General features: G+C 52.1%; 1 protein-coding gene across 1 annotated transcript; it reads left to right on the top strand.

Annotated features, from left to right (window-relative positions):
- Nucleotides 1-223: 223 nt before the first annotated feature.
- Nucleotides 224-27,191, top strand: DUOX2 (dual oxidase 2). The gene is made up of 34 exons (XM_074549699.1): nt 224-620; nt 4,262-4,345; nt 5,053-5,136; nt 7,709-7,873; nt 9,980-10,167; nt 11,191-11,392; nt 11,875-12,041; nt 12,124-12,184; nt 12,725-12,821; nt 13,862-13,949; nt 14,290-14,392; nt 14,528-14,691; nt 15,108-15,274; nt 15,419-15,537; nt 16,358-16,495; nt 17,111-17,224; nt 17,806-18,008; nt 18,203-18,388; nt 18,808-19,033; nt 19,631-19,724; nt 19,884-20,059; nt 20,686-20,755; nt 21,185-21,280; nt 22,030-22,208; nt 22,923-23,153; nt 23,381-23,480; nt 23,599-23,648; nt 23,909-24,036; nt 24,247-24,400; nt 24,520-24,752; nt 25,212-25,370; nt 25,569-25,724; nt 25,819-25,947; nt 26,361-27,191. The coding sequence occupies exons 2-34, from the start codon at nt 4,282-4,284 to the stop codon at nt 26,481-26,483; spliced, it is 4,614 nt and encodes a 1,537-aa protein (XP_074405800.1). The 5' UTR covers nt 224-620; nt 4,262-4,281; the 3' UTR covers nt 26,484-27,191.
- The last annotated feature ends 39 nt before the right edge of the window (nt 27,192-27,230 follow it).

Raw genomic sequence — 27,230 nt, 5'->3', positions numbered from 1 at the left:
CCCAGAAGTTTCTCCTTACAGAATCTCCATTTCCCTGCTCCAGAGTGAATCAGGATAAAAGGATTTTTTTTGGAAGTGCTCAGCCGAAAAACTCCTGGTGGCAGAGCAAGCAGCAATCCTAGCTGGGACTGACAACAATCCTAGCTGGGTTGCTCGGGGCTGCAGATTGGTATTTCCATTGGAAAAAAAAGAATCCTGTACCCTAGAAACTGAAACATCAGAACTGCAACTCCCAGCGGGGGAAAGAGGGGCGAGGAGGGAACCTGGCTGCGCTTTCCTGCCCCTGTAACAGGATGGAATAGAAGGAACCGAGGGTTAGTGCAGGTGGAAGCATCGTTCCCTGGCAGCCCCCCGCAGCAGGGGCCGGGGTGGGGGTGCCGCCCCCTCCCTCCACATACCTGTTCCTCCTCCTCTTCCTCCTGCTGCTGCTGCTGTTCTTGCGGGCGGCTCCGTCCCGCTCGGCGCTCTTATAGGGCGCGGGCCGTATGTAACCCGCGGAGCGCCCGCCCCAGCGCACTGCCGCCGCCCGCAGCGCTCCCGGTGAGGCCGCAGCGGCGCCGGGGGACACCGGGGGACAGGACAGCGGCACCCGGGGAACAGCGGCACACCGGGGACACGCGGTAACTGCCCGGGAGGGGGTCGGGATGAGAGGAATGGAGGGCACACGCGTTGGGGAAAGGGAGGTGCAGCGGCTCGGGGGTCAGGGACACTCGCGGTCCCTGCTTGTGTCTGAGGCCGTGGTGCCCGCGCTGGGAGGATGTTTGAGGGACCGGGGCCATGCGTGTCCCTGCCTGGGGTCGGGATCGAGCCCACACGTGTCCCTGCCTGTCTGCGGGACCGGGACCGAGCCCAGGCGTGTCCCTGCCTGTCTGAGGGACCAGGGTCACGCGTGTCCCTGCCTGCCTGCGGGGTCGGCACCGCGCGTTCCCGCCTGTGTGGGAGCTGCGGCGCCGGGAGCGCGCCCGACCCCTCCGGGCCCGCGCACGCTGCGACCTGCGGGGCTGGGGCTGTCACTGCTGCAGGGGACAGGGGCTGGGGCTGTCACTTCTGAGGGGACAGGGCATGGGATTGTCACTTTTAGAGGGGACAGGGGCTGGAGCTACTCCTCCCCACATCCCGCTGTGGGGACACGCTGCGATGGGGCCGTGCCCAGGGGATGGAAGGGTCGGGAGGTGTCCCCGTGCCCCGAGGGCTCCGGGTGATTTGTGAGTGAGCACGGTGAAATGGAGCCCCGGGGATGGAGGTGTCGGGCCGTGTCCTCATGTCCCGAGGCTTTGGGTGAAGTGTGAGTGAGCACGGTGAGCTGGAGCCCCGGGGATGGAAGGGTTCCCATGTCCCCGTGTCCCGAAGGCTCTGGGTGATTTGTGAGCACGGTGAGCTAAAGGTTCCCATGTCCCCATGTTCCGAGGCTCTGGGTGGTGTGTGAGTGAGCACGGTGAGATGGAGCCCGGGGGATGAAGGGGTCGGGCCGTGTCCCCGTGTCCCGAGGGCTCCGGGTGAAGTGCGAGCACCGTGAGCCGGAGCCGTGCGTGGCCTCGCCTGCAGGGTGCGGTGGAGCCCCGCACATCCATCCCTGGCGCTCAGGGAGCCGGCACGGCACAGATCAGGTGGGACAGGAGGTCCTTGCTCTGTGGGAAGCTGTGTTTGCACTGACACATGGTTTTTGGAGGGGTGTGAAGCTCCAGGCTCTGACAGGACACAGGGATCCTCTCTGATGGGAGAAGACAAGTTGAATTTCACGGGATGCAGAGGGAGGGAGTTAGTTTCCAAAGGTGGCACAGGGAATCTCTGGAAAAGCAGAATTTGGAGGGCTCATCATTACAATATTTCTGGGAAGCTTGACAAGGCTGTGGAAATAATCCAAATTTGCCAAGCTTTCCCTTAGCAAGCTGCACCAGGGGCGTCCAAGGCCAGTCTGTGAGATGGCCACTGTGACTGTATCACACTGGCCACGATCCAGACTGGAAAACCTCCAGAGGCTTGGATTGATAAGGCCTAAGATAACTAGATTTGAATTCCTGGGTGTAAGGAGATAAAGGATTCATGAGAACTGGCATGTCATTTCATGACTTGGGACAAGAGTCATTCCCATACCTGAGGACAAGGGAGGGGTGCTCAGTGACAGAAGGGATTTTAAAACACTTGTTGTGCTGGAACTCTGTGAGAAGACCCAGGGGGAAAGGGGAGATGTGTTGTTATAGGACATGGAAGAACACATGTGCACACCGCTGTTCTCAAGGTGAAGAAAAAAGGGAAGTTTATTTTCTTACTCCAACATTTATAGTTTTCTAAGAGTGAGAGTGGATTGGAGGGTGACAGTGCCACCTCTCCAATGACACTGGACAGACTAACAGTCTATCAACTCTCTCCTCCACTATAAAGGAATGCAAAACAATGAGTTATTTACAGAAAGTGTGTAAGAAAGTTCATTATAAGAATGCCAACATCAGAAGGCTTAGAAAAATCTTAAAAAACAGAGGGACAGAGATGATGTGTGCTGTGGCTGTGGTGATGTGCTTTGAGCCTTGGCCCTGCTCTGTCTCCTGAGCCACCTTCAGACCTTGCTCTGGGGAGGGGGGCAGCTGCACATTTGGAGTCAGGTGGAGATAAATGCAGCTGTGCCTGATAAATGCAGCTGTGCCCGATAAATGCAGCTGTGCCAAATGAATCCAGCTGTGTCTGATGAATCCAGCTGTGTCTCATGAATCCAGCTGTGTCTCTGGGATCTCCCTTTCTGCAGCACAGGGGGCTGTGTGGACCTTTCTGCACAAGTCCCCAACTCTGTCCCCCCTAAGGGAAGGAGCTTTCAGGCAGGACAGTCGCAGTCCCATGGTGACAGCACTCTGTGCCCATCCTGCCAGAGGCCACAGGCACCTCCTTGTGTCACTGTGAGCCAAACTTCCCTGTTCTTTGTGCAGAATGGGGCTCACAGAGCCTCTGGTGCAGCCCAGCAGCTGCACAGAATAAATCCCACATCCCCCAGACCATGCTCAGCACAGGGTGGAAAGGATGGAAGAGCTGTGGTGATGGCCAAGGAGCATGGAAATGTCACTTCTTGAGACACAACTTGTTTTGTAGTGCAAAAAACCAAAAGTACAGGAATTTTTGGCAGATGTAACCACAGGTTACGTGCTCTGCTTACAGCCTGGTGATGAGGGTTTAAATTGATGGATGTAATCAATGTGAGTGCAAATGATAATATTTAAGTCTCAGAACACTTTGTTTTCCAAGCAGACAGTTCAACATGAACTCATGTTTTGCAGTTTGCACCACCGGGAGTTACAGGTGAAAAATCCCTGCTGCAGTTCTCAGTAAATGAGATATAAAACCTACAGAGCTGCTGGAAATGTGTAAGCCTTCCCAAAACCAGATTTTATTTCAGTTTTAATTAAATTAATGAAAAAAAGTTAAAAATTAGAAACATCAATTTGGATGTGACAGAGTGGTGTAGGAAAAGCTGAAACCTGTGTGTTGCTGCATCTCCTGGCAGCACAGCTCTTCTGAAACAGTGCTGATCTTTGGGTACACACTGAACCAGGGACAAAGAGCCATATTTAGAGGAAAACCCTGTCTTGGAGTTAAGTTCAGGTTTGGCATTTCTGTGCATGGAAAGCCAGTGGTGGGTGGAATTGTCACATTTGTGACTCTAAATCACTTCACAATTCAGAACTGGGAATCGCTCTCTTCTTCCAGGTGTTGCCCGGGATTTTAAATGCTCAGTTCCCACTGGTGAAATCTGCTCTGGATCCAGGGTTTTTGTGGAAAGGGAGGTGGTAAAGCACCATGAGAAAGGCTGGCCAGGAGGGATGGCCATCAGGTCAGCTCAGAGGGGATCAGGTTGTCCTGTCTGCAGGACTCACACACTCTGGGATGTCTGACTGTGTGCTGAGGCTGTTCCATCATGTTCACAGCTGGATTTGCTTGGATGGGTCAAAGCAGGGGGAATTTCCATCTGCAATGTGCCTGTCTCTGTGAAGAAGGGCTTTCTGTGATAGAGCAGATGGTGAGCTGTGGGTCTGAACTGAGACACACAAGGCAGGAACACTGGTCCTGCTCCAGCAGAACCTTCCCAAGGTGATGGGGTCTCACACAACTCCTGCCAACTCCCCAGAGCCCACATTAGCAGGCACTGCTGATGGATGATGGCAGCAGGGGGGTTTTACCCAGCAGCACAAACCACAACAAAGAGCTGGGATTTGCTCTTTCCACATTTCTGGGAAGAGCCCGCCTGCATCTCCCTCCCTCTCATTTCCATTTGCAGGTCGCTGCTTCCAAGGGCTGATGGAACCTGCAGCAATGATGCTGAGCTTGGTGGTGGCTCTGGTGGGAACATGGACCTTGGGGGGTGAGTGTGATATTTGGGATGGGGAACCCAAGGGGAGATCCTATGTGGTTGATGCCCCTCATGGGAATTTCCTCTGAGCCACAGGACATCATCATTTCAGAGCACCCTGCTCTTGTGGAGGTGTCTCTGCCCAGGGTGAATGGAACCAGGTGGAGTTTATGGTCCCTTCCAACACAAATTCCATCAATTCTGTGATGCAGCTTGTGAGGAGATAAGAAAAAAATTGGAGCAAAGTGCAGGTGGAGGGACTGCCCCGTGGCAGCAGAGCACGCAGCTTGTTGGCTGGAGCTGGAAGTCTTTGCTAGTATTAGCAAAATAAAAAGTAAAAGTAATAAAAATTAACATGAAGGAAATAAGGCTGATGCAAAAGGGTCAAGTATTTCCTTGACTCCCATGGACTTTGTAGGGGTCAGAAGTAAGGAGAGGTTTCTGACCCAGTGAGACAGAAGGAGAAAAGGAATGTCTTTTGGGATTAGACTGGTGGTGGCCACAAATTCATCTGGGGACATCGGGATCACAAGCATGAGTTTCTAATTTTAGCTATTGTCCCTCAAAAGGAGTGCAAAACTTGTCTGCAAACCTGCATAACTGGGAAGTCTCAGAAAGAATATGGGAAAAAAAAAATCCCAATATAAATATAATCCTCTAGTGCTGATGCATTCATGCTTTTTCCTTGCTGCTGCTGAGGTGGGTTCTGTGTGTTGCAGGAGCCCAGGAGAGCATCTCGTGGGAGGTGCAGCGCTACGATGGCTGGTACAACAACCTGCTGCACCACAGCCACGGCTCTGTGGGTGAGTGCCAGGGGTGCCAGGGTGGCATGGGCACCGTGAGCTGCCCCCTGGGCACTGGGCTTCCTGACAATCTACAGGGCTTGCTGGTGTTGGATCAGTCCCAGAGCAAAGCTTTGTGCCTTTGTGAGATAGCTCAGAATAGACCCAGCCCTTTTCAGCAGGTGTTCTGTGGTGGTCAGGGATCCCAGAGCTGCAAAAAAAAACCATCTTTAGCCAAAACCAGCACGCAGTTCAACAAGGATCCAACACAAGGCAGAAGAGCTCATGGTCCAGGCATGTGATGGTGTTCACAGGGGCTCTTGGATGAGGGAAGAGAAGATCTGACCCCATGTTTCAGAAGGCTTGATTTATTATTTTATTAAATATATTACACTAAAACTATACTAAAAGAAGAGAAGAAAAGGATCTCATCAGAAGGCTAGCTAAGAACAGAATAAGAAAGAATGATAACAAAGGTTTGTGTCTCAGACTCTCTGTCTGAGCCAGCTGACTGTGATTGGCCATTAATTAGAAACAACCAGATGAGACCAATCACAGATGCACCTGTTGCATTCCACAGCAGCAGATAACCAATGTTTACATTTTGTTCCTGAGGCCTCCCAGCTTCTCAGGAGGAAAAATGCTATGGAAAGGATTTTTCATAAAAGTTGTCTGTGACACAGGCATGCTGAACCTTTGATTTTCTGCCCTACAGAGAGGTGATACCATGTGCTGGGAGAGGCATTTGGGATTTCCCTGTGCCGTTGGTGAACTGTTTCCTCATGCTACAGCCATGGGCTCAACTCTAGATGTCCCTGAGCCAGGGGCCAGGACAGATCAGGCAGGATCTTACTTAAAACACTGAAGATTCTGAATCCTCATTTCTGGCAGGTTGGTCACTGCTCTGGTGACACACTGGCTCTCCCACACGACATGTGTGTCACCAGCCTTTAGTAACACCAAAGCCTGACAGGAAAAACCAGCCCTGACAGACCAGGTCTTCTTCTTCTAGAGTAGACAGATCAGACTTTAACTTTTGGAAACCAATATGCGGAAACTAAGCCAAAAAATAAGGCAGGAATTCAGGATTTCCCCCAGTTCTGGGGAGCTCCAGTAAATGGTGACAAGGCTTTTAAAACCAGTGAGAAATGACCAGGAGGCCTCTGGGCCTTTCAGTTTTGGGACCAGCAGTGTGCACAAAATCAGGGTGTTTCTCTCTCATCTTCACGCTTGTCTCTGGCTGTTCCCTTTCCCGTTCCCTGTGGTGCTGGAAAACACCACACTTCTGTAGGATTACACTGTTAATATGGGACAGCTCAACAGCACTCCAGTTACCCACTGGAGCACCATCCCAGACCTTCAGGAGGCAGCAGGGAAGCACAGGGACAAGAGAAGGACAACTGGAAGAGAGGAGGGTTTCTCCTGGATTTAAGTGTACTGATTCCACTGTTGCAAGCAGTTTTGGCGATGCCACCAAACCTTGCATGTTCTTGGCCACTCTGAGAACCCACCCTGTAACAGACATCTTTTATGGAAAATCCTTTCCTTAGGATTTTTCCTCCTGAGAAGCTGAAGAGGCCTCAGGAACAAAATGTAAACAACGGTTATCTGCTGCTGTGGAATGCAACAGCTGCATCTGTGATTGGTCTCATGTTGGTTGTTTCTAATTAACGGCCAATCACAGTCAGCTGCCTTGGACTCTCTGTTCGAGACACAAACTTTTGTTATCATTCTTTATTATTTTATTCTTAGCCAGCCTTCTGATGAAATCCTTTCTTCTACTCTTTTAGTATAGTTTTAATATTATATATGATGCTGGCAAGGGGGGCTATTTGCAGACTATGAATGAGACAAGGCTGCTATGGAACGTGCCTCAAGCTGTTTATTTTTCAGCATCAGTCTCATTACATGGTTATGACAATGGGAAGATGCCACCAGCTCACAATCCAGACAGCAGGCCAAAAAACTTAATGTTACAACTTACTTTATAAGCTTCTTGATCAATCACACAGAGCAAAAGCATATTGACAGTGGTTCTATCCAATCACCACAAGCACACATACCTTTAGTTAAAACAACGCTTGTATTTAGAATATAATACCTGCTTGTAAGCTTTAAAACACAATGCACAGAGCTCCATTATTAAGCTTTAACCTTCCTAATATCTTGCTAGATAAACTTTTCTGTAGCTTAGAGAGCTATTCAGACAAGCATTAATACACAGGCCATTGTCCTATTTGCCCTTGCTTTTCTACAGTTTAAATAATTTTTCTGCTGACCTAACTCATGGCTGCTGCTTTAGCTCTGCTCACAGTTCTGCTGTGTCTTAGGCCTGGCTTTTGCAGCTTTCCCCAAAACCCTCTAATTTTGTGGATTCCCATAATTTATATCATAAAACAATAAATCAAGCCTTCTAAAACATGGAGTCAGATCTTCATCTCTTCTCTCATCCTCAGACCCCTGCGAACACGGTCACACCACGCTGTGCTCTCGCTGTCCTCTGGCTCCTGAATGCACATCCCCGTGTCCTGCCATGGCTGACCAGCACAGGACCCACGTTAACCAATCTCCCCTGTGTGTTTTGGTGCTGCAGGAGCCAGGCTGCTGCGTCTGCTGCCGGCACATTTCGCGGACGGCGTGTACCAGGCGCTGCAGGAGCCCCGCGTGCCCAACGCGCGCCAGCTGAGCACCGCCCTGGCACGGGGCGCCTCGGGGCTGCCCTCCCGCAGGAACAACACCGTGCTTGCTGTCTTCTTTGGTAAGACCCTGCTGGGGAAGGTGAAACAGGAAAGCCTTATCAATACAATTGCCTGGCAAAAGATTTTGAGAATATGGAAACTATAAGTGAGATGGAAGGGAAAGCAAGCTTTGAGACACCTCAGTTACTGAACAACTGGAAAATAATGGTGTGGCCAGCTGAAGGTGATCCCCTTTTGGTGGAACAACACCCTCTGCTTGCAGACAGGCCCAAGGGTCAGAGCAGACCATACTAGCTTGGCAGAAGGGGTCCAAAGAGGAGTTTTTAGCGTTTAAATTGTAGCACAGTATGGTAATGTAGTGATTCTTATAGGCTGTATGGAAATGCTGCAGGATTTGTATCTTGTACTAGATTGGTTAGTGAGAATCAGAATGTTCAACACAGAAGAAGATTTATGGTATAACAGGAACTTCGCTCACTTACTTTTCTATGCTCTTACCTCTTGTCTCTTAGCTATTTTACTCTCTTATGCTTTTACTCTCTCACCCTCTCATCCCCTCTACCCGCCCTCTTCTCTCAGGCCTGCTCTGAGCTGTGCCTGGCAGCTCCCAGCAGGGCCCTGCACCCAGGCCCTTTGCAATAAACCTCAAATTCCAAGACCAGAAGAAGATTTATTGTATTGTAACGGGAACCTCACCCTGTGATGCTCTCTTTTACTCTCTCATTCTCTCTTTACCACTCTCTTTATCTCTCTTTCCCTCTTTGGGGCCTGCTCTGAGCTGTGGCTGGCAGCTCCCAGCAGGGCCCTGCACCCAGGCCCTTTGCAATAAACCCCAAGTTCCATGACCTGGCTGCAGAGATCTCTCGTCTCCATCCGTCCCGACTGTGCAACCCCTCCGTCAATCCTACGAGACCCCACATCCACTGCAAAAATGGTGGTTTGGGTGAAAAAAAGTTGGTTTGTCACACACCCAAGGCCGTGCATTGCAGTGCTCCTCACCCAGCACTCCACAGCAGACCCACATGTGGATATCAGACCCAGCAGACACTTGTAGATATCAGATCCACAGATACTTGTGGATATCATACTCCTTGGATATTGTCAGAACCCAGGACATCCCTCTGGCTGTCCTGGGTGGCTCAAGCCCCTGCCAGGGGGCTCAGAGACCTTGGCACAGACCCCAAGGCACCTGTGCCTTTGCTTTTGACCCACAGAAAAAATTACCAAACTAATATGAGGATTTACAAGCCACAAAAGGTTAAGTAGAATGATAGTTAGTTTGTCACAGGGTGGAAAAGTAGAATTTTGGGGTTTTTAGAATGAGGGCTCGGGGTCCCAAGATGGAGGAATTTGGGTGTGCCTTGGCCTTTTTTCTCCTTCTTCCTAGCCTCCATCTTCTGGGGATTCTGGCACTTTTGGATTGATTTAGAGTAGAAACTCACTGTCTAACATAGGTGATAGGTATTGGGAAATTACTGTAAATAGTGTACACATAGTTTTTAGTATAAAAGATAACTGATGGCAGTCAGTGTGCTTCAACCCAACCTGCCAGACAGACCTCAGCAGGCCAGAGAAAGAATGTTGTAGATAACAGAGAATAAACAACCTTGAAAACCAGGACAGAAGAATCCCAGCTCCTTTTTTAGTTGCCAGGCTGGGAAAGGAGACTCTCTGACACATCTGGGAGTTATCCTGACCACAGAGACCCCCAAGAGGATATGACTTCACCACAGCACTGTCTGGCTAGGAGAGATCATGTGGGTTTTTGGTGACCTTTGCCAGGTGACCCAAGTGCTGATATTTGTCATTTGGGAACTTCCTCATTTCTTTTAGAAGCGGAGTTGCCCCATGGCGAAAACACCAGACAGGTGTGATAAGAGCCATGCTGGGCTAAATTGCTGCAAGCTGGAGCAGCTTTTTCAGCCTCCCAGGAGCTCAGTGGGGTCTTAGCTCTCCAGGCCTGGAGGTGTTTGTCTCTGGGGAATCATGGAACCACAGAATGTGTGGGTTGGAAGGGATCTCAATGGTCATTTTGTTCAAGAGGGCCAGGTTCCTTCCAGCCCTGTCCAGCCTGGCCTGGGTCACCCTGGCTGCTCATGGTGTTGCCCCCAGCCTGCCCACAGCTGTCCTGCTCCAGCTGCTGACCAGGCTTTGGTGTCTGCCAGGTTTCCACGTGCTCCTGGACATCCTGGAGACAGAGAAGCCCGGCTGCCCTGCTGAGTTCCTCAACATCCACATCCCCTCTGGAGACCCCGTGTTTGACCCTGCTGGCACTGGAGATGTGGTCCTGCCCTTCCAGCGTGTCCGCTGGGCAGCAGAGACGGGACAGAGCCCCAACAGCCCCCGGGAGCAGGTGGGTGTGCTCTCCTCTGTCTTTGCTTTTCACCCAAATTCTTCTTCACCCACCATTGGGGTCAGTAACACCCAATATAATTTACAAAAATAACTGATAGCACTACCTCATCACTAAAAATGAACATCTCTCAAGCACTTAAACCAACTAAATTAACCCCAAAGTCAACTTCCAGTTTCACATTGAGCAATGCTAGTGATTGCCCAGAGTCAAAGCATTTCCCGAATGAAGAAAAGGTAATTAGGTCAGTCAATTATTGCACGTTGTTTTAGGCACCAAGTTCTGTCTTTAATAATGTATCACAAAGGTGAGCTGGCCCTGCCACAAAGATGTGGTGCTTCCCTGAATTTCAGTCATTTTGGAAAATAAATCCAGGTTTTCCCCCAGTTTCTCTGGATTTTGCTGTTCTGCTTGTGTTCTCCAGATTTCTTTCATGCTGGAGATCTCCCCAGCCAAAATCACCAAAGTGAAACACCCCCCTAAACCTTTCAGGGGACAAACCCTGAAGAGACCGATTTAGCAAGTCATGTTCTTATCAACATTTAAAAGCTTAAAAAATTGGAAACTCCAGCATGTTTTCAGAATAAAAAGTATGTTTCCATGCAAACATTTGGCAGGGGAAATGTTCAACATACTTCCACGATAGTGGGTTTTCCTACTGTGAGATCAGAGGGGAAAGCTCTGGTGTTCCCAGTTTCCCCAGAGATGGGTTTAGTCCCCTTCTAGCCTATGTAGGGATTCACAGATGTCTGCTTCTGGGCATAGCCAAAATAATTGGGGAAAAAACAATCCCAAATGTAATTTTGAAAAGCTTGTACCTGGTTACTTCTTCTACCTGGCACTAACTCCTGGGGTTTGCATAGAGATTGTATTTTCTTCCTGAGAGCTCTGGTTAAAATGAGGTTAAAACAGACTGCTTTGCAAGAGCAAAAGAGGCAGACTGGGGCTTTCCAGACCTCTTTTTTACACCTTTCCAGTGAAACCCTGTGCCCTGTTAATGCCTCTTCCCTGTGCCTGCCCTAGACCAACGGGGTGACGGGCTGGCTGGATGGCAGCTCCATCTACGGCCCCTCTCACTCCTGGAGCGATGCCCTGAGGAGCTTCCAGGGGGGACAGCTGGCAGCAGGGCCCAACGGGAGCCTCCCCAGGCAGACAGACGGGAGGGTGCCCATGTGGAAGGCTCTGGATCCATCCACGGGACAGGGTGGTCCCCAAGGGATCTACGGTAAGGGGGGCATCCCAATGGTTCCTCATCCCTGCAGGGAGCAGGGGTCCCTGGAGCTGAGCCCAGGAAAGGGGAAAGGGCAGAAGATGCAGGATTTGTTGATCAGGAGGGCTGTGGCAGGTTCCCAAGGGGTGGGAGATTTGAGCCCCAGCAGGACACACCAGGAACTACAGAGAACAAATGTCCTGGTGGCAATGTCAGAGAGCAGCTCTGATCCCAGCTGAACTCTGGGGAAAGGGGCTGCTGCTGACACAAACCCACCCAGCTTGCTTGGAGCTCCTCACCTGCCCAACGTTTGGTCATGCTGGGGGCCTGGTGCTGCTGCTCACCTGCTCAGGTTGCTGCTCTGGCTGGGGAGATGGAAGGGTGAGGGGACAAGGGACACTGCGCTGGACCCACGGGGCTGGGGGTGCTCCTCCAGCCACGGGCAAAGCTAGACCCAGCGGTGACACCCCCAGTGATGGTCGTGGTGGCTCTTGCAGACCTGGGCAGTGCCTGGGGGAATGAGAGCCCCTTCCTGCAGGCCGAGAGCATCGCCTGGTTCCGCTACCACAACCACGTGGCCGCAGCCCTGGCCCAGCAGCATCCTGCCTGGTCCGATGAGGATCTCTTCCAGCACGCCCGCAAGAGGGTCATCGCCACCTTCCAGGTGAGGGCTGGCACCCCCCAGCTCTGCTGGGACCCCCAGGATCTTGCCTGGTTCTGGCCCTGACCCATTTCCCTGTTCCTAGAGCATCGTTCTGTACGAGTGGCTGCCGACCCTGCTGGGCACACAGGTCCCCGAGTACCAAGGTGAGGGTGGGCAGAGCAGGGCTGGGAGCAGGGGAGGGGACAGGGGAGCTGGTGGGTGGGGAGGGACAGGGGGCTTGGCCCCTTTTCCCTCCAGCATGACAGTGTTCACAGGGGTCTTATGTTGAGGGAAGAGACTAGGATCTGATTTTATGTTTCAAAAGGCTTGATTTATTATTTTATATATTTTATAAATATAATATATATATATATATTATATGTATATTTATATTATTTTTATATATTACATTAAAACTGTACTAAAAGAATAGAAGAGAAGGTTTCATCAGAAGGCTGGCTAAGCTAATAATAGAAAGGAAGGAATGATAAAGGTTTGTGACTCTGCTCTGTGTCCAAGCCAGCTGGCTGTGATTGGCCATTAATTAGAAACAAGCACATGAGACCAAACACAGATGCACCTGCTGCATTCCACAGCAGCAGATAATCAATGTTTACATTTTGTTCCTGAGGCCTCCCAGCTTCTCAGGAGGAAAAATCCTAAGGAAAGGATTTTTCATAAACAGATGCCACACTCCCCCACAGGTTACCAGCAGCACCTGGACCCCAGCCTCTCCCCTGAATTTGTGGCAGCTGCCAGGCAATTCCTGGCCACCATGGTGCCTCCAGGAGTTTACAAGAGGTAGGAGCAGCCTGGTGGGACCATGGGACTGTGTGAGGGGAGGGGATGCCCAAGCTGGGCTGGTGACTGGGAATGGTCTTTGTTGGGGAAGATGAAAGAAAGCCTTATAAATATGGTTGTCTAGCAAAAGATTTTGAGAATATAGAAACCATAAGCAAAATTAAAATGAAAGCAAGCTTTGAGATACCTTACTTACTGAACAACTAAAAAAATATAGTATGACTAGCTAAAAGTAATCCCTTTTTAATAAAACAATACCCTCTGCTTGCAACCAAGTCCAAAAGTCAGAGCAGACCCTACTAACTTAGCAAAAAAAGTCCAAAGAGTAATTTTTTAAATTTAAAATGTAACATAATATAGTAATGTAATAATTCTTATGAAGTGTATGTAAATACGATAAAATTTATATATTGTACTGAATGAGTTAGTAAAAATTAGAATATTCAACACAAAAAAAAGATTTATTGTATTGCAATAATAAATACAATAAATATTTTATCCTCCTTTACTCTTTCTCTCTCTCCCTTGTCTTCTTTACCACTCTTCTCTCGGGCCTGCTCCGAGCTGTGGCTGGCAGCTCCAAGCAGGGCCCTGCACCCACAACTTTACAATAAATCCCAAATTCCACAACCTAACCTCAAAAATCTCTCATCTCCATCTGTCCCAACCATCCTACCCCCCGTCACTCCTACAGATGCTCTCTGTCCCTTCCCCATGTTTTAGCTGAGACAGCCAAGTCCTGGCAGCTTTGGGCACCCCTGGCTCAGGGCTGTGGGCTCAATCCTTCTCTGTTCTTCCAGGGACACCAGGGGCAGGTTCAATCCTTCTCTGTTCTTCCAGGGACACCAGGGACAGGTTCAATCCCTCTCTGTTTTTCCAGGGACACCAGGGACAGGTTCAATCCCTCTCTGTTCTTCCAGGGACACCAGGGACAGGTTCAATCCCTTTCTGCTGTTCCAGGGACACCAGAGGCAGGTTCAATCCCTCTCTGTTTTTCCAGGGACACCAGGGGCAGGTTCAATCCCTCTCTGTTTTTCCAGGGACACCAGGTGCAGGTTCCAGAACGTGTCTGCCTCTGGTGCCTCGTTCCCAGCAGTGAGGCTCTGCAACAGCTACTGGAGCAGAGAGGTACAGGGTGGGGATCATGGGGTCCCTGGGGATGTGGCAGGCTGGCCAGGGGGCCTCACCCCTTGCTCTGGGTTATGGGGCACTCCACAGGGGTCTGTGAGGGAAATTGGGTGCAGAGCATGACAGCCAGACCAGGGGTGAGGGGTCCTCCCCATCCAGCATCCCCAGCCTTCAGCTGTGTCAGGCTCAGACCTCGAGGCTGAGCTGATGTGGAGAAAATGAGCCTGGAAGGGGGTCCCTGATTCCCCTGCACCCCTGGGGGCACCAGTTCAGGGTTGTGGGGCTGCTTTCTGTCCTTCCTTGTGCAAGAGGAATAATTTGCTCTTCCCACGCCTATCAGAGCCCCGGGCTGCAGCAGGCAGAGGATGTGGACGAGCTCCTGCTGGGGATGAGCTCCCAGATAGCAGAGCAGGAGGACAACATTGTGGTGGAGGATCTGCAAGGTCTGTACTGCAGCTGTGCTGGGGCAGGGTGGGGAGCAGGTGCCATTGCCTCCTTCATCAGCACCCAGCCACACAGCTCAGCCTCTTTAAAGGAGGTGCAGAGAGCTAGAGACACACAGAGCATGTGCCCGACAGATTTCTGGTATGGACCCTTGAAGTATTCCCGCACTGACTTGGTGGCCAGCTGGATCCAGCGAGGGAGGGACTTTGGCCTGCCCACCTACAACCAAGCCCGGCAGCATTTTGGGTTGGAACCTCTCCAAAACTGGTCAAGCCTTGCCCCACACCTGGAGCCACAGGTAACAGGGCAAGGAATGTGTGTGGGCCAAAGGGGGATGGATTGTTCCAGGCAGGAACTGAATTCTGCAGCTTCATAGGAAGAGGGAAATCAGTGCATGTCCTGATTTTCATGCCTGCAGGGGGTAACTGTGTAATTTCCTGGCATGAATAAACAATCCTGTCCCAGTGCTACACTCCCATGCCAACAGGCACTCTGCACCTCCTAGAGCTGATGTGCCCTGGGAGTGATGCTCAGCTGCTCAAGTTCAAGCCATGGGCTCCAGGCTGTGTGAGGCTCAGCCCCCTCCCAGCCCACAGATGTGTGTGATGCCTGGAAAATGCACATTCCTTACACCTCCCAAGGCTTGCCAACACTTTATGGTGCCCTGGCAGAACTCCCTGTGCTCACGGATGTGTGCTGGGGGTTTCTCACCAGGTCCTGCAGAAGGTTGCTGCCCTGTATGGCAACAACCTGGCTGGGCTGGAGCTGGTCCCTGGAGGCATGCTGGAGGCTGATGGCTCCCTCTTCTCCACCATCATCCTGGAACAGTTCCTGCGCCTGCGTGACGGTGACAGGTTTTGGTTCGAAAACACCAAGAATGGGTAATGGCCTTGTCCCTGTCTGGGAGCTGCTCTGTAAGCCCCAGTAACTCATGAAAACTGGAGGAAAAAGCATCCTCCAGCTTCCTCAGTTCCCTCCTGCTGCTGCTCTGTGACAACCACTTGTCTCCATGTCGTTTTCCCCAGGCTGTTCACAGAGGAGGAGATCAGGGAGATCCGTAACACCACCTTCCACGACGTGCTGACTTCTGTCACCTCTGCCAAACCCACAGACCTCCAGCCCCACGTGTTCATGTGGAGACAGGGTGAGTGCACCCTGCAATGGGGTAGCACAGGGAGGGAATGGCTCCTGCAAGGCAGAAAGGGGAGCAGAGCCACCCCAGTGACACAGCTGGTGAGTAAATGGCATAGGGAACACATCAGATTTGGAGTTTCTCAAGCCTCACACCTGCTATGACCCTAAACCAGCAAAATGGGCACAAAATGCAGGGATTGCTTATGAGCAAGATGTTGATACACAGTGTAGATGTTGAAGGAGGGCTGTAGTGCAGGCAGGCATGATCCCAAGGGAAAAATGCATATTACTGTTTGGCAAAATAGTACCACCACCAACCCCACCCTCTTGGAATATTGCCACACCTTCCCATTTACTGGAAGCATTACCTTTGGGCAACGTTCCAGACCTTGCAAGGTGCTTTCATTCCCATGGTGTGTGTTCCTTGTAGTCCCACCAGGAGGACTTCCTGCAGCATCCAGATGAGTGCAGGCTCTGAGCCCCAGATTGCTGTGGCCCAGGGTCTTGCTCAGCCCATCCCAACAGGAGAGGGGATGGTGCTGAACTTGCAGAGCCCTTGAGTCCAGTTCTGTGCTTGGTTTGCTGTGGCAGGCAAAAGTTGAACCCAAACCCAAAGGCTGTCCCCAAGAGGTGGAGTTTAAATCAAGCACCCCAATTCTGCTGTCCCCAAGATGTGGAGTTTAAATCAAGCCCCCCAATTCTGCACTGCTGGGTCGCTCAGCCATGGTCCCCATCAACATCTTCTTGCAGAGGCTCCTGGGGGGATGCAGGTGGGCTGGGTACAAGGTCAGTGACATTCACACATTCACAGCCTGTTTTCCCCCTTGCAGGGGACCCGTGCCCCCAGCCCCAGCAGCTGACAGCTCAACTCCTGGCCAACTGCACGCCCATGATGGTGCTGGACTACTTTGCAGGCAGCGGCGCAGGCTTCGGCATCATCATCGTTGTCCTCTGCTGCCTGCCCCTGGGTTTGTCATCCTGTTCCCTCTTCCTGTCACTGTCCTCCTCTTCCACCTCTCCCCCAGAGAAAGGGGCTGAGTGCCCATGGACAGAGCACCTCCCAGGAGGAGCTGCTGAGTCCTGGTCTCTGCTGGGGGGCTTGAGCTGGCAGGGTCCTTGGGCACCAGGAGGGAGCCAAGGGGGGAAGGAGCTCTGTGATCTCTCATGTGTGACCATGTTCACAGGGGTCTGAGGATGGGGGAGGAGACGAGAATTGGACTTTATGTTTTAGAAGGCTTGATTTATTATTTTATTATATATATTACATTAAAACTATACTAAAAGAATAGAAGGAAAGATTTCATCAGAAGGCTGGCTAAGAATAGAATAGAAAAGAATGATAACAAAAGCTCTGTCTCAGACTCTGTCCAAGCCAGCTGGGCTGTGATTGGTCATTAATTACAAACATCTAACATGGGCCAATCACAGATGCACCTGTTGCATTCCACAGCAGCAGATAATCATTGTTTGCATTTTGTTCCTGAGGCCTGTCGGCTTCTCAGGAGGGGGAAAAATCTTAAAGAAAGGATTTTTCACAAAAGATGTCTGTGACACTCATGCCCCTTTCTTCCCTGTGTCCCCAGTGACTCTGTTTGTGGCCTGGGTGGTTGCTGCTCTGCGCAGGAGGGATTTCCAGAAGCTGCAGAGGAAGCAGGGCACCAGCGTGCGCAGGGAGGTGTCTGGCGAGGCCGTGTGTGGTGAGTGGCACTGCCAGCCCTGCGGTGGCATCTGCTGCTGCTGCTGCAGCCAGGGCACTCTCTGAGGCAGGGCTGGGCCTGGGGCTTGTACCCACGTGGAATGTAAGGAGGAACAGTTTACCCAGGAGCAGAGTCAGGCAGTGGGACAGGGAGCCCAGAGAGCTTGGTAGCCCATCCTACCCAAGGCCTGACCAGATACAGCACTGAGCAGCCTGACCTGTGGCTGGTCCTGCTCTGGGCAGGAGGTTGGGGAAGATTCCCTTCCAACCTGAGTCATCCTGTGCCCCAATTCCAATCCTCCCCAGGCCCCACCTTGCCTGAAGGAAAACTGTGCAGAGCTGTCCCTGTCCCCCAGTAGCTCTGGGACAGGGACAGCATCTCCTTGCTCTGCCTCCCTTCTCCATAGCCTGAACTCCTCCTGTGCCCATGTGCTTGAACTGTGCAGTTAGGAGATTAGGAGATATCATTATTCCTTTGAGATCTTCCTGGTCATAAAATCACTCCCAAACTGCCTCTCAGTGCAGGAGGTTCTGAGATGAGCAGGAACCTTTCCAGCTGAGTCCTGTGCTCTCTCCCACCAGCCATGGAGTGGCATGGGCCCAAGGCAGACAGCTGTCCTGTCTACATTCAGCTCCAAGCTGACAAAGAGCTCAAAGTGCTGGACAGCAGAGGGTCTGTGCTGCGGAGCATCAACCTGAAAACCCAGCCAAGGGTGGAGGTGATTCTCTCCAACAACAGAGGCAACAAAGCTCTGCTCCTGAAGAGCCCCAAGGAGTATGACCTGGTAAGTGCCATGGTGCCTGGGGGATGGCACCTTGCCCTGGGCCCTCCACAGTCCTCTGCACCACCCAGCTGGGGGCACTGGGAGCACTGTAAGGCCTTGGAGGGAGGTTGTGGCCTCCTGAGAACCACCAGGGCCAGCAAATACCATGGAGCTGAGCCTCTGGTGATCACAGCCAGTCCGTGGGCCCTTTGCAGGTGCTGCTCTTCAATGGGGAGGCCGAGAGGAGCATCTTTGTTGGGAAGCTCAGAGACTACTTGAAGGAGAGCAGCTTTGACCTGCATCTGTCTGAGATGAGGGAGCAGAACCTGATGAAACGGGCAGTCACCCAGGAGCAGAGAAAACAAATTCTAGAGACTTTCTTCAGGCACCTGTTTGCTCAGGTGTGTAGAGGTGTAGCAATCCCTGATGCATGGGGGAAGGTATTTCTGTATTGGTTAAACATGAACATCAGGGCTGGTGCTTTCGGGAAGAGCTCGTAAATCATACACAAGGAAGCTGCCAATGCTTCCAGTAAATACATTTTCCTCTGCAGAAGACAAAGGGACATCTCCTGCAGTGACGCAAGTGTCTAAAGTGGCAAAGAGACTCTTGGGTGATGTAACAGCTCTCCAGAGTGGTCAGCCACATGGAGTGTGACAAGTCACATTGTGCAGGAGGGACACGGAACGTTCTCCATGGCAACTGCCATGAGTTTGGTGCCAGGGAGCCACCAGTCTTTGTGCAATAGGTCAGGAAGGAAACACCAGCCTTCTGCTCTGCCATCACTCACAGCATTTCTTTTGTGGGACACAACCTGCAGGTGCTGGAAATCGACAGATCCGATGCTGGGGAGCTCAGCTTTGAATCTTCACAGAAGGCAAGGGAATCCCTCACCTGTGAGCTGAGCAGGGCTGAGTTTGCTGAAGCCCTGGGGCTCAAGGAGCACTCCATGTTTGTGGAGTCCATGTTCTCCCTGGCTGACAAAGACGGCAATGGCTACATCTCCTTTCGGGAGTTCCTGGACATCTTGGTGGTCTTCATGAAAGGTGGGAGCTGGAGCTGGTTAATGCCCCTGTCTGCTGCCCTTGGACCTGTTTCTGGGCTCTGTCAGAGTGGAGGACATGATTCACACAGCAGGTCAACCTGTAGACACTGCTATAAGTTAAAAATTTCCTTCACTCAGGACAGCTTCAGCTTGGGTCATGGGGCATGACAACGTGAATGTGTTTTCTGGAAGATGGTTCGTGAGGGGAGCTGTCTTCCACCACCACAGACATGTCAGCCCTTTCTCCTAAAGGGACATCCTGTGCATCCCATGCCTGGGAGGTCATGGCAACTGTGTCTGATATCTGATTCTCTGTAAATGACCACTGGAATGATGGATTAACAGGTGGAGGTGTTGAATGTCAGATTCAATCAAAACAATTCCCAGGAAAATCATTGCTCTGCAAAAGCACACTTTGAAAAATAATGCACAAGAAAGAATGTGTGTCTACCCAATATTTACCTTGCACTTGAGAAAGTCAAGTGGAAGGGTGAGGCTCCACTTGCAGGGTCCAGACACTCAAAAACAACATATGAAATCATCTTTGTTGATGAAGATTGGATCTTCTTCTAACTTTGCCTCTTCCTCTCCCCACCAGGGTCTCCAGAGGAAAAGTCCAAGGTGATGTTCAGGATGTATGACACTGATGAGAATGGGTTCCTCTCCAAGGAGGAGTTTCTGAGGATGCTCAGGTACTCTCCTTCCTCTCTCCTACTGTTTTCACAATGTTTATAGACATGTCTTCAGCAGCAGCTCCCAGTTTCTGTGCACAAGGGCAACCAAGAGCCCATTTCTCCCATGAAACTGGCCTGGGACTCAGCTGGTGTTCCCATCTCTCCTCCTTGCTCCAGGTCCTTCATTGAGATCTCCAACAACTGCCTGTCAAGTGAGCAGGCAGAGCAGGTGACCGAGTCCATGTTCCGGGCCTCGGGCTTCCAGGACCGCGAGGAGCTGACGTGGGAGAATTTCCATTACATGCTGCGGGACCACGACAGCGAGCTGCGCCTCACCCAGCTCTGCGTCAGAGGTCAGTGGGCACTGGCACAGCCCAGCTCCTGCAAGGCTGCAGGCAATGGGCACCACCATTGCCTCTCAAATCCTGCCCCATCAGCATCCCCACACCAACTGCAGTAATGGGGCTTCAGCTTGTCACAGACATCTTTTATGAAAAATCCTTTCTTTAAGATTTTTCCTCCTGAGAAGCTGGGAGGCCTCGGGAACAAAATGTAAACATTGATTATCTGCTGCTGTGGAATGCAACAGGTGCATCTGTGATTGGTCTCATAGAATTGTTTCTAATTAATGGCCAATCACAGTCAGCTGGCTCAGACAGAGAGTCTGAGACACAAGCCTTTGTTATCATTCCTTCTTTTTCTATTCTTAGCTAGCCTTCTGATGAAATCCTTTCTTCTGTTCTTTTAGTATAGTTTTTAATATAATATACGTCATAAAATAATAAATCAAGCCTTCTGAAACACGGAGTCAGATCCTCATCTCTTCCCTCATCCAAGAACCCCTGTGAACACAGTCACATCAGCTGTTGCTTCATGTGTGATGTTTGGACCAGTTCACAGCTTTTCCCTGCCCACAGGAGATTCCTAAACTTTGTCTTGCTCCTTCTGAATGGCTGTTTGTCATTTTGTCTCCTCAAAGGTATCCCTGAGGTCTCCAAGCAAAATCTGCGCAACTGTGTCTCCTTCATAAAAAAGAACGAGCCAAAAGGGTAAGCTCCCTTCCTCAGTGGCACTGTGGCTATTCCTTCTCTTCCTGGTGGCTCACATCTGTCCTCCACCCCAAGCCTTCCAACAAGTGCTCCCACCAGATGTTGGAGCTCCCAGAGCTGGGGAAGGGGTGGGAAGTGCATGCTGCAGGGGGCTGCCATCCCCCTCCCCAGGCACAGCCAGAAGGGGGAATTGCCTCCTGCAGAGCCCTCTGTGCGGGGATGGGAGTCCTGCATAGCCCTTCAGATGGAAATGTTACCTTGGAGTGAATCCAGACCATGTGCAAGTGGAGTTAATGCAGGCAGGCTTGCAGGAAAGAGCTGGACATGTCCCCAGCTGAGCCTGAGATGGGAAGTGGAGAAAAGGGGAAAATGTCAGCAAGCACTTCTAGCAAATAGAACTCTGGGCTAGACACAGCTCTATTTCCACAGAATCATCTCAGAGGAGAAGACAGACCCAAACCTGGACACTGTGAGTCACTACATGGAGCGAAAAGGCCAAGAACTGAGGAAGAGACCAGGAAGAAAGTGAGTCCCCTCCCCAGCTGTGCTTTTGGGGCTTGGGCTTGTCCTGTTTGCTGCTTCTCACACCTCCATGTCAGACTGGGTAGCCCTCTAGTCAAATGTCACTGCTCCAAGGAGGCACTCACTCATTGGCCAAGGAGCTACAGAAAGAATCCCATCTTGGCAGGACAGTGCCATAGCTGAGTCTGGGCAATGTGCCTCTACAAAAAAACCCAAAAAACTTCAAACAGATGAAGTGGCCAACTCCAGAGGTTGGAATAGTGGCTTTCAGAGAGGGGTTTTGTCTGACAGTTTCCACCTGTGCTCCTCCTGGTTCACCTGGGCTGCCTGCAAGAGCTGCAGGAGAGAATTTGTCCTCCCTGCTGTGGCAGCAGCAAGTATTTCTGGAAGCAAGTGTTTCAAGGCAGCAGTTCAGCTGCTGTTATTGTTGGCCATAATATCTTGGATCGCCTTAATTGCACCAATTAAGGAAGTTCCCCTTCTCCAGAGATTTTTTTGATGGCTGAATAGTACTATGAAATTTACAGTTCTCATCTACAGTTTCATTTGTGAGTCATTGCCTCCACATTTACTACCAGCTTTTGAAGGCATTGCAGAGCAGGCTGACCTGAGATCACCCTCAGATGGTGTGTGCTCTGCAGGTCTCCCCTGTCGCTGATGTGACAGGGAAAAAAGGAATCATAAACCTGGACCCTGAGCCATTCCCTGCCGGGAAAACCTCAGGGTGACACCAGGACTCCTGCATTTGCCAGGGCAAACCAGTACCAGCTGCGTCTGTACACGGAAGCACGACGGAAGAAGTACGAGAGGAACAAAGTCCAGCAGAAGATCCAGGAGTTCAAGCGCTTCGTTGAGAATTACCGACGCCACATCGTCTGTGTCACCCTTTTCTCTGCCATCACTGCTGGTGTCTTTGCTGAGAGAGCCTACTGTGAGTGCCCACCCTGGCCTGCTGAGGGGCACGGGCTGCCTGCCTCAATGCTGGTGGATGTCCTGGGGCAACCCAAGGGACTTGCCCAGCACAGCTTGATGGGGACTTGCCCGGCACAACTGTGGGCAACAGAGTCAGTCCTCCCCTGGACTGAGATCTCTGGAAGGGTCTGGTCTGCTCTGTGTGCCCATGAGATGGCTGCAGACAGCCAGCTTCCCTGACCCATCTCCTCCAGCCTAACAAGCCCATTTCCCTCAGCCTTTCCCTTACATAGACATAGCTCTGTGATGTCCTGCTGCCCCCACCCAACCTGGTGGACTCCACTGGACTCATTCCAGTTTATGGACATCTCTTATACCATTTCCCTCAGCCTTTCCCTTTCATAGACATAGCTCTGTGATGTCCTGCTGCCCCCACCCATCCTGGTGGTCTCCACTGGACTTATTCCAGTTTATGGACACTTCTTATATTGGATTCCCCATCTGAGGCCACAGTCCCAATGTGCAGATTACCAGGTGGACATTCTCCTCCCTGGATCTCCAAGGACACCCTGTCATCCAGCAGTTCTGGGTTGTTGTGCCCCTTTCCCCACACAAACCCACCCCTGGTGTCCTGTTTTTGGTGGAGCCACGCAGGTGGCTGTCCCCTTGCTGCAGGGAGGGTGATGTCCCTCAGTGCTGGGCACACGACACCCCCTCCGCTCTCTCTCCCCAGACTACGCCTTCGCATCCCCCAGCACTGGAATTGCACAGACCACCTTTGTGGGGATCATCATCTCCCGGGGTTCAGCTGCCTCCATCTCCTTCATGTACTCCTACATCCTGCTCACCATGTGCCGCAACCTCATCACCGTCCTGCGGGAGACCTTCCTCAATCACTACATCCCCTTTGACGCCGCCGTCGACTTCCACCGCTGGATTGCCATGGCAGCCCTGATTTTCTCAGGTGGGTGGGCTGCTGGGGCATTGCCACCCACCAGCACAGGACCAGCCCATCACCCCATGGCAGGACCAGAGACAGAAGCTAGAAGGCCTTGCAGAGACATAGATGCCTTGCACTAAAGAAAAGGAGTCCTCCGAGTCACTCCAGGTCCCAGGGGACATCATCAGAGTCTGACACATCTCCATCCACATCAACTGATGTTTCTTTCTCTATGTTTTTGTCTCTTACAGTGCTCCACACTGCAGGCCACGTAGTGAACGTCTACATCTTCTCAGTCACACCTCTCAGTGTGCTGTCCTGCCTTTTCTCCACTGTCTTTACAAATGATGGGTAGGTGGAATTTGAAGCAGAGTCCTGACAAGGGTGTCCTGGGCATGGACAGAAATGAAAATGGAAACCATTCGTTCATTCTGGTCACTCCATGGTGCAATCTCTTGTCCTTCTGCAGGTCACAGCTCCCACAGAAGTATTACTGGTGGTTCTTCCAAACTGTTCCAGGTGAGAATAGGTGGTTCTTCCAAACTATTCTAGGTGGTTCTTCCAAACTATTCCAGGTCTGTCCTGGAATATTAGGACTATTACTAGTGGTTTGGAAGAACCACTATTACTGGATTACTGGTGATTCTTCCAAACTATTCCAGGTGGTTCTTCCAAACTATTCCAGGTCTATCCTAGCACACAGACCTGCACACCTGTGTCCAGGATGGGCTGCCCTCTGCCCAGTCCAGTCAGAGCCCCTCTTAACTCTTCTCTCACAGGCATGACAGGAGTGCTGCTGCTCGTGGTCCTTGCTGTGATGTACGTGTTTGCCACACACCACTTCCGGCGCGTCAGCTTCCAGGGATTTTGGATCACTCACCACCTCTACATGCTGCTCTACATCCTAGTAAGGGTTGGGGCTGGAAGGGAGGGATGGCGGTGCCCATGCACTGCAAGCCTGTAGGTGAATTCAGTGCAGCTGATGAGATGGAATAGCTTGGGGTAGTCCCAAGGGAGATGGTAGCCCCACTCCTGGCTCCCCATTGCTGTTGAACTGCCACCAAATCATCCCTGGGCTGATGACTCGCCTTGCTAAAGGGTTCTGCTCCCTGCCCAGGTCATCATCCATGGCAGCTACGCACTGATCCAGCAGCCCCGTTTCCACATCTACTTCATCATCCCAGCCCTCATCTACAGCGCAGACAAGCTATACAGCCTGAGCAGAAAGAAGGTGGAGATCAGTGTGGTGAAAGCCGAGCTCCTGCCCTCAGGTACCACGACATCCCTGCCCACCCAGCACCAGCCCAGCCCAGGCTCCCTGCAAGAGCATCAGGGGCTGCAGCGCTGCAGGAGCATCAACCCCCCAACATCTCCAACAACCTGCCCACAGGTGTCACCCACCTGCAGTTCCAGCGGCCGCAGGACTTTGACTACAAGTCCGGGCAGTGGGTGCGCATCGCCTGCGTGGGGCTGGGCACCACGGAGTACCACCCGTTCACGCTGACCTCGGCCCCGCACGAAGACACGCTGAGCCTGCACATCCGCGCCGTGGGGCCCTGGACCACCCGCCTGCGCGAGCTCTACTCGCCCAAGAGCCTGGCCCTGCTCGGCACGCTGCCCAAGGTGAGCCCTGCTCAGCATGTCACCCTAGGGAACACCTAGACATCTGCCCAAGGTGAGCCCTGCTCAGCATGTCACCCTAGGGAACACCTAGACATCTGCCCAAGGTGAGCCCTGCTCAGCATGTCACCCTTGGGGACACCTAGACATCTGCCCAAGGTGAGCCCTGCACAGCATGTCACCCTTGGGGACACCTAGACATCTGCCCAAGGTGAGCCCTGCTCAGCATGTCACCCTAGGGGACACGTAGACATCTGCCCAAGGTGAGCCCTTCACAGCATGTCACCCTAGGGGACGCCTAGACATCTGCCCAAGGTGAGCCCTGCACAGCATGTCACCCTTGGGGATGTCTAGACCAAGAGAGCATCTCAGCAATGGGTTGTGCCAAGCGTGAGGCACTCCTCCAGCCCTTCCAAGGCCTGGGCAAGCAGAGACTTCTGCTAACTGCTGTCTCCCTTCCAGCTCTACCTGGACGGGCCCTTTGGGGAGGGCCACCAGGAGTGGAACAAGTTTGAGGTGTCGGTGTTGGTGGGAGGAGGCATCGGGGTGACTCCCTTCGCATCCATTCTCAAGGACCTGGTCTTCAAGTCATCCATAAACTCCAAGCTGCTGTGTAAGAAGGTAAGAGTGTCTGAAAGACAAGCCCCCCTGAGAGGCTGGACTCGATGATCTCAGAGATCTTTTCCAACATAACTGATTCGTGATTCTGAGATGCCTCCTGCTGCTGCTGGCCTCTTTGGGGGTAAAATCCTCTGTGGAGTCCATAGAGATTGGTAAGGATGCTGGCCCCACTCTGGGCCTCATTCCAATGTGCTACAGATCTACTTCATCTGGGTGACGCGCACGCAGCGGCAGTTTGAGTGGCTGACAGACATCATCCGGGAGGTGGAGGAGTCAGACAAGAACGGCTTGGTCTCTGTGCACATCTACATCACACAGCTGGCCGAGAAGTTCGATCTGCGCACCACCATGCTGGTGAGCCTGGGCATCCAAGGGCGAGGGTGCCATGCCATGCCGGGCCATGCTGGGCTGTGCTGGGCCATCTGACGTGTACCAATCTCTCTTTCAGTACATCTGTGAGCGGCACTTCCAGAAGGTGCTGAACAAGAGCCTGTTCACGGGGCTGCGCTCCATCACCCACTTTGGGCGCCCTCCCTTCGTGCCCTTTTTCAGCTCGCTGCAGGAGGTGCACCCTGAGGTCAGTGTCCACCTGGGGACAGGAGGAGGTGCACCCACTGGCTATTGTGGAGGATTGGTCCCAACCTGTCCCCAAGGTCCTGGAGATCTCAGTGGCGTCTGCACCAAGAACAGTGCAGAAGGGGAATGAATCCTGTTTTCCCTCTGGAGCCAGGCTGAGCTGCAGGAGTCAGCAATGCCCCACACCAGCCAAACACCCCCTGCTATTGCAGGGCCCCAGCTGCAACCTCTGACCTGAGCTGGGGGGTTCCCATCCTTCCTCCATGGCCCTGGCAGCTCCATGGGAATGTGACAACCTCCCCAAAAGCCTCTGGAGGCTGAGCAGCCATGCCCACAGCTGTCAGAGAGCAAGGGGGGCTGACTGTGGGGAGAGCTGGTGCTGCAGCCTGACCCTTTGGCTCCCTCCTTCCCCAGGTGCAGAAGATCGGGGTGTTCAGCTGCGGCCCGCCCGGGATGACAAAGAGTGTGGAGCAGGCGTGCCGGCACATGAACAAGAAGGACCAGACCTACTTTGCACATCACTATGAGAATTTCTGACCTTACCCCGCACTGTTCCACCCTCTGGCTGCAGCTGCATGATTTCACCCTAACACCTAGCAGCAATACTTCCAGCAGCCACAGTCCCAGGCACCTTCCCCAGGTGAAAGCCATCCAGAGCTGAGTGCAGGGATACTGAGACCCACACAGCAGAGATCTGTGTGCTTGTAAAGCCTTATCATCCCAGCACTGCCCTACATGGCCCCAGTGAGAACCCCTGAGCCCTGCTACCATCCACACATCCCTGCAGCCCCACAGACAGGGGCATGCTGTTGTCCCAACCCAGTTAAACCCAGCTCTGCCCCCTTAATGGCACAGGACAGAGCTTCTGCTCTGCTGGGGGACTCAGGGAATGTTTCTGACCAGCTTTGGGGAGCAGCTTGGTGCCTGCACAACCTGGATTCACAGCACTTTGTTCCAAGACCCATGTGGTGAACAGATGGGGTGAGGAGCCAGCAAGCTCCCTGCTAGCCCTCTTTTTGAAACAGCTCTCCTCACACACTCTTCAGTGCCTGCTTGTTAACTCTCCAAGCCCTCCCTGGGTTTGCATAAGGCCTTAGCTGTGTTTGCATTGGCTTCTTCCAGCAGTGTCAGTCCTTCAGCCAGGAATCAGTTGTACTTGGTTAAGTAATGCCTGGCTTTGCATCACTGCTGCTTTTACAGGCTGTGGTTGAGCTCAAATAAAGCTGATTGAAGTCTTCAAACACTTTCTTGCCTCCTGTAGTTGGGTCTTGGTCTTGGGGCTGC

The sequence above is a fragment of the Zonotrichia albicollis genome, chromosome 11 (genome assembly GCF_047830755.1).
Source record: "Zonotrichia albicollis isolate bZonAlb1 chromosome 11, bZonAlb1.hap1, whole genome shotgun sequence".
NCBI lineage: Eukaryota > Metazoa > Chordata > Aves > Passeriformes > Passerellidae > Zonotrichia > Zonotrichia albicollis.
Note: the sequence above shows the minus strand (reverse complement) of the source record. Positions and strands in the feature narration are given on the sequence as shown.

Excerpts from the sequence above, each read along its gene's own strand:
- DUOX2 (XM_074549699.1), top strand. The coding sequence starts at position 4,282 with ATGGAACCTGCAGCAATGATGCTGAGCTTGGTGGTGGCTCTGGTGGGA. Across the intron at positions 4,346-5,052 it reads GGGAACATGGACCTTGGGGG|GAGCCCAGGAGAGCATCTCG; the intron begins GTGAGTGTGATA and ends TGTGTGTTGCAG. Across the intron at positions 12,042-12,123 it reads GGGTCATCGCCACCTTCCAG|AGCATCGTTCTGTACGAGTG; the intron begins GTGAGGGCTGGC and ends CCCTGTTCCTAG.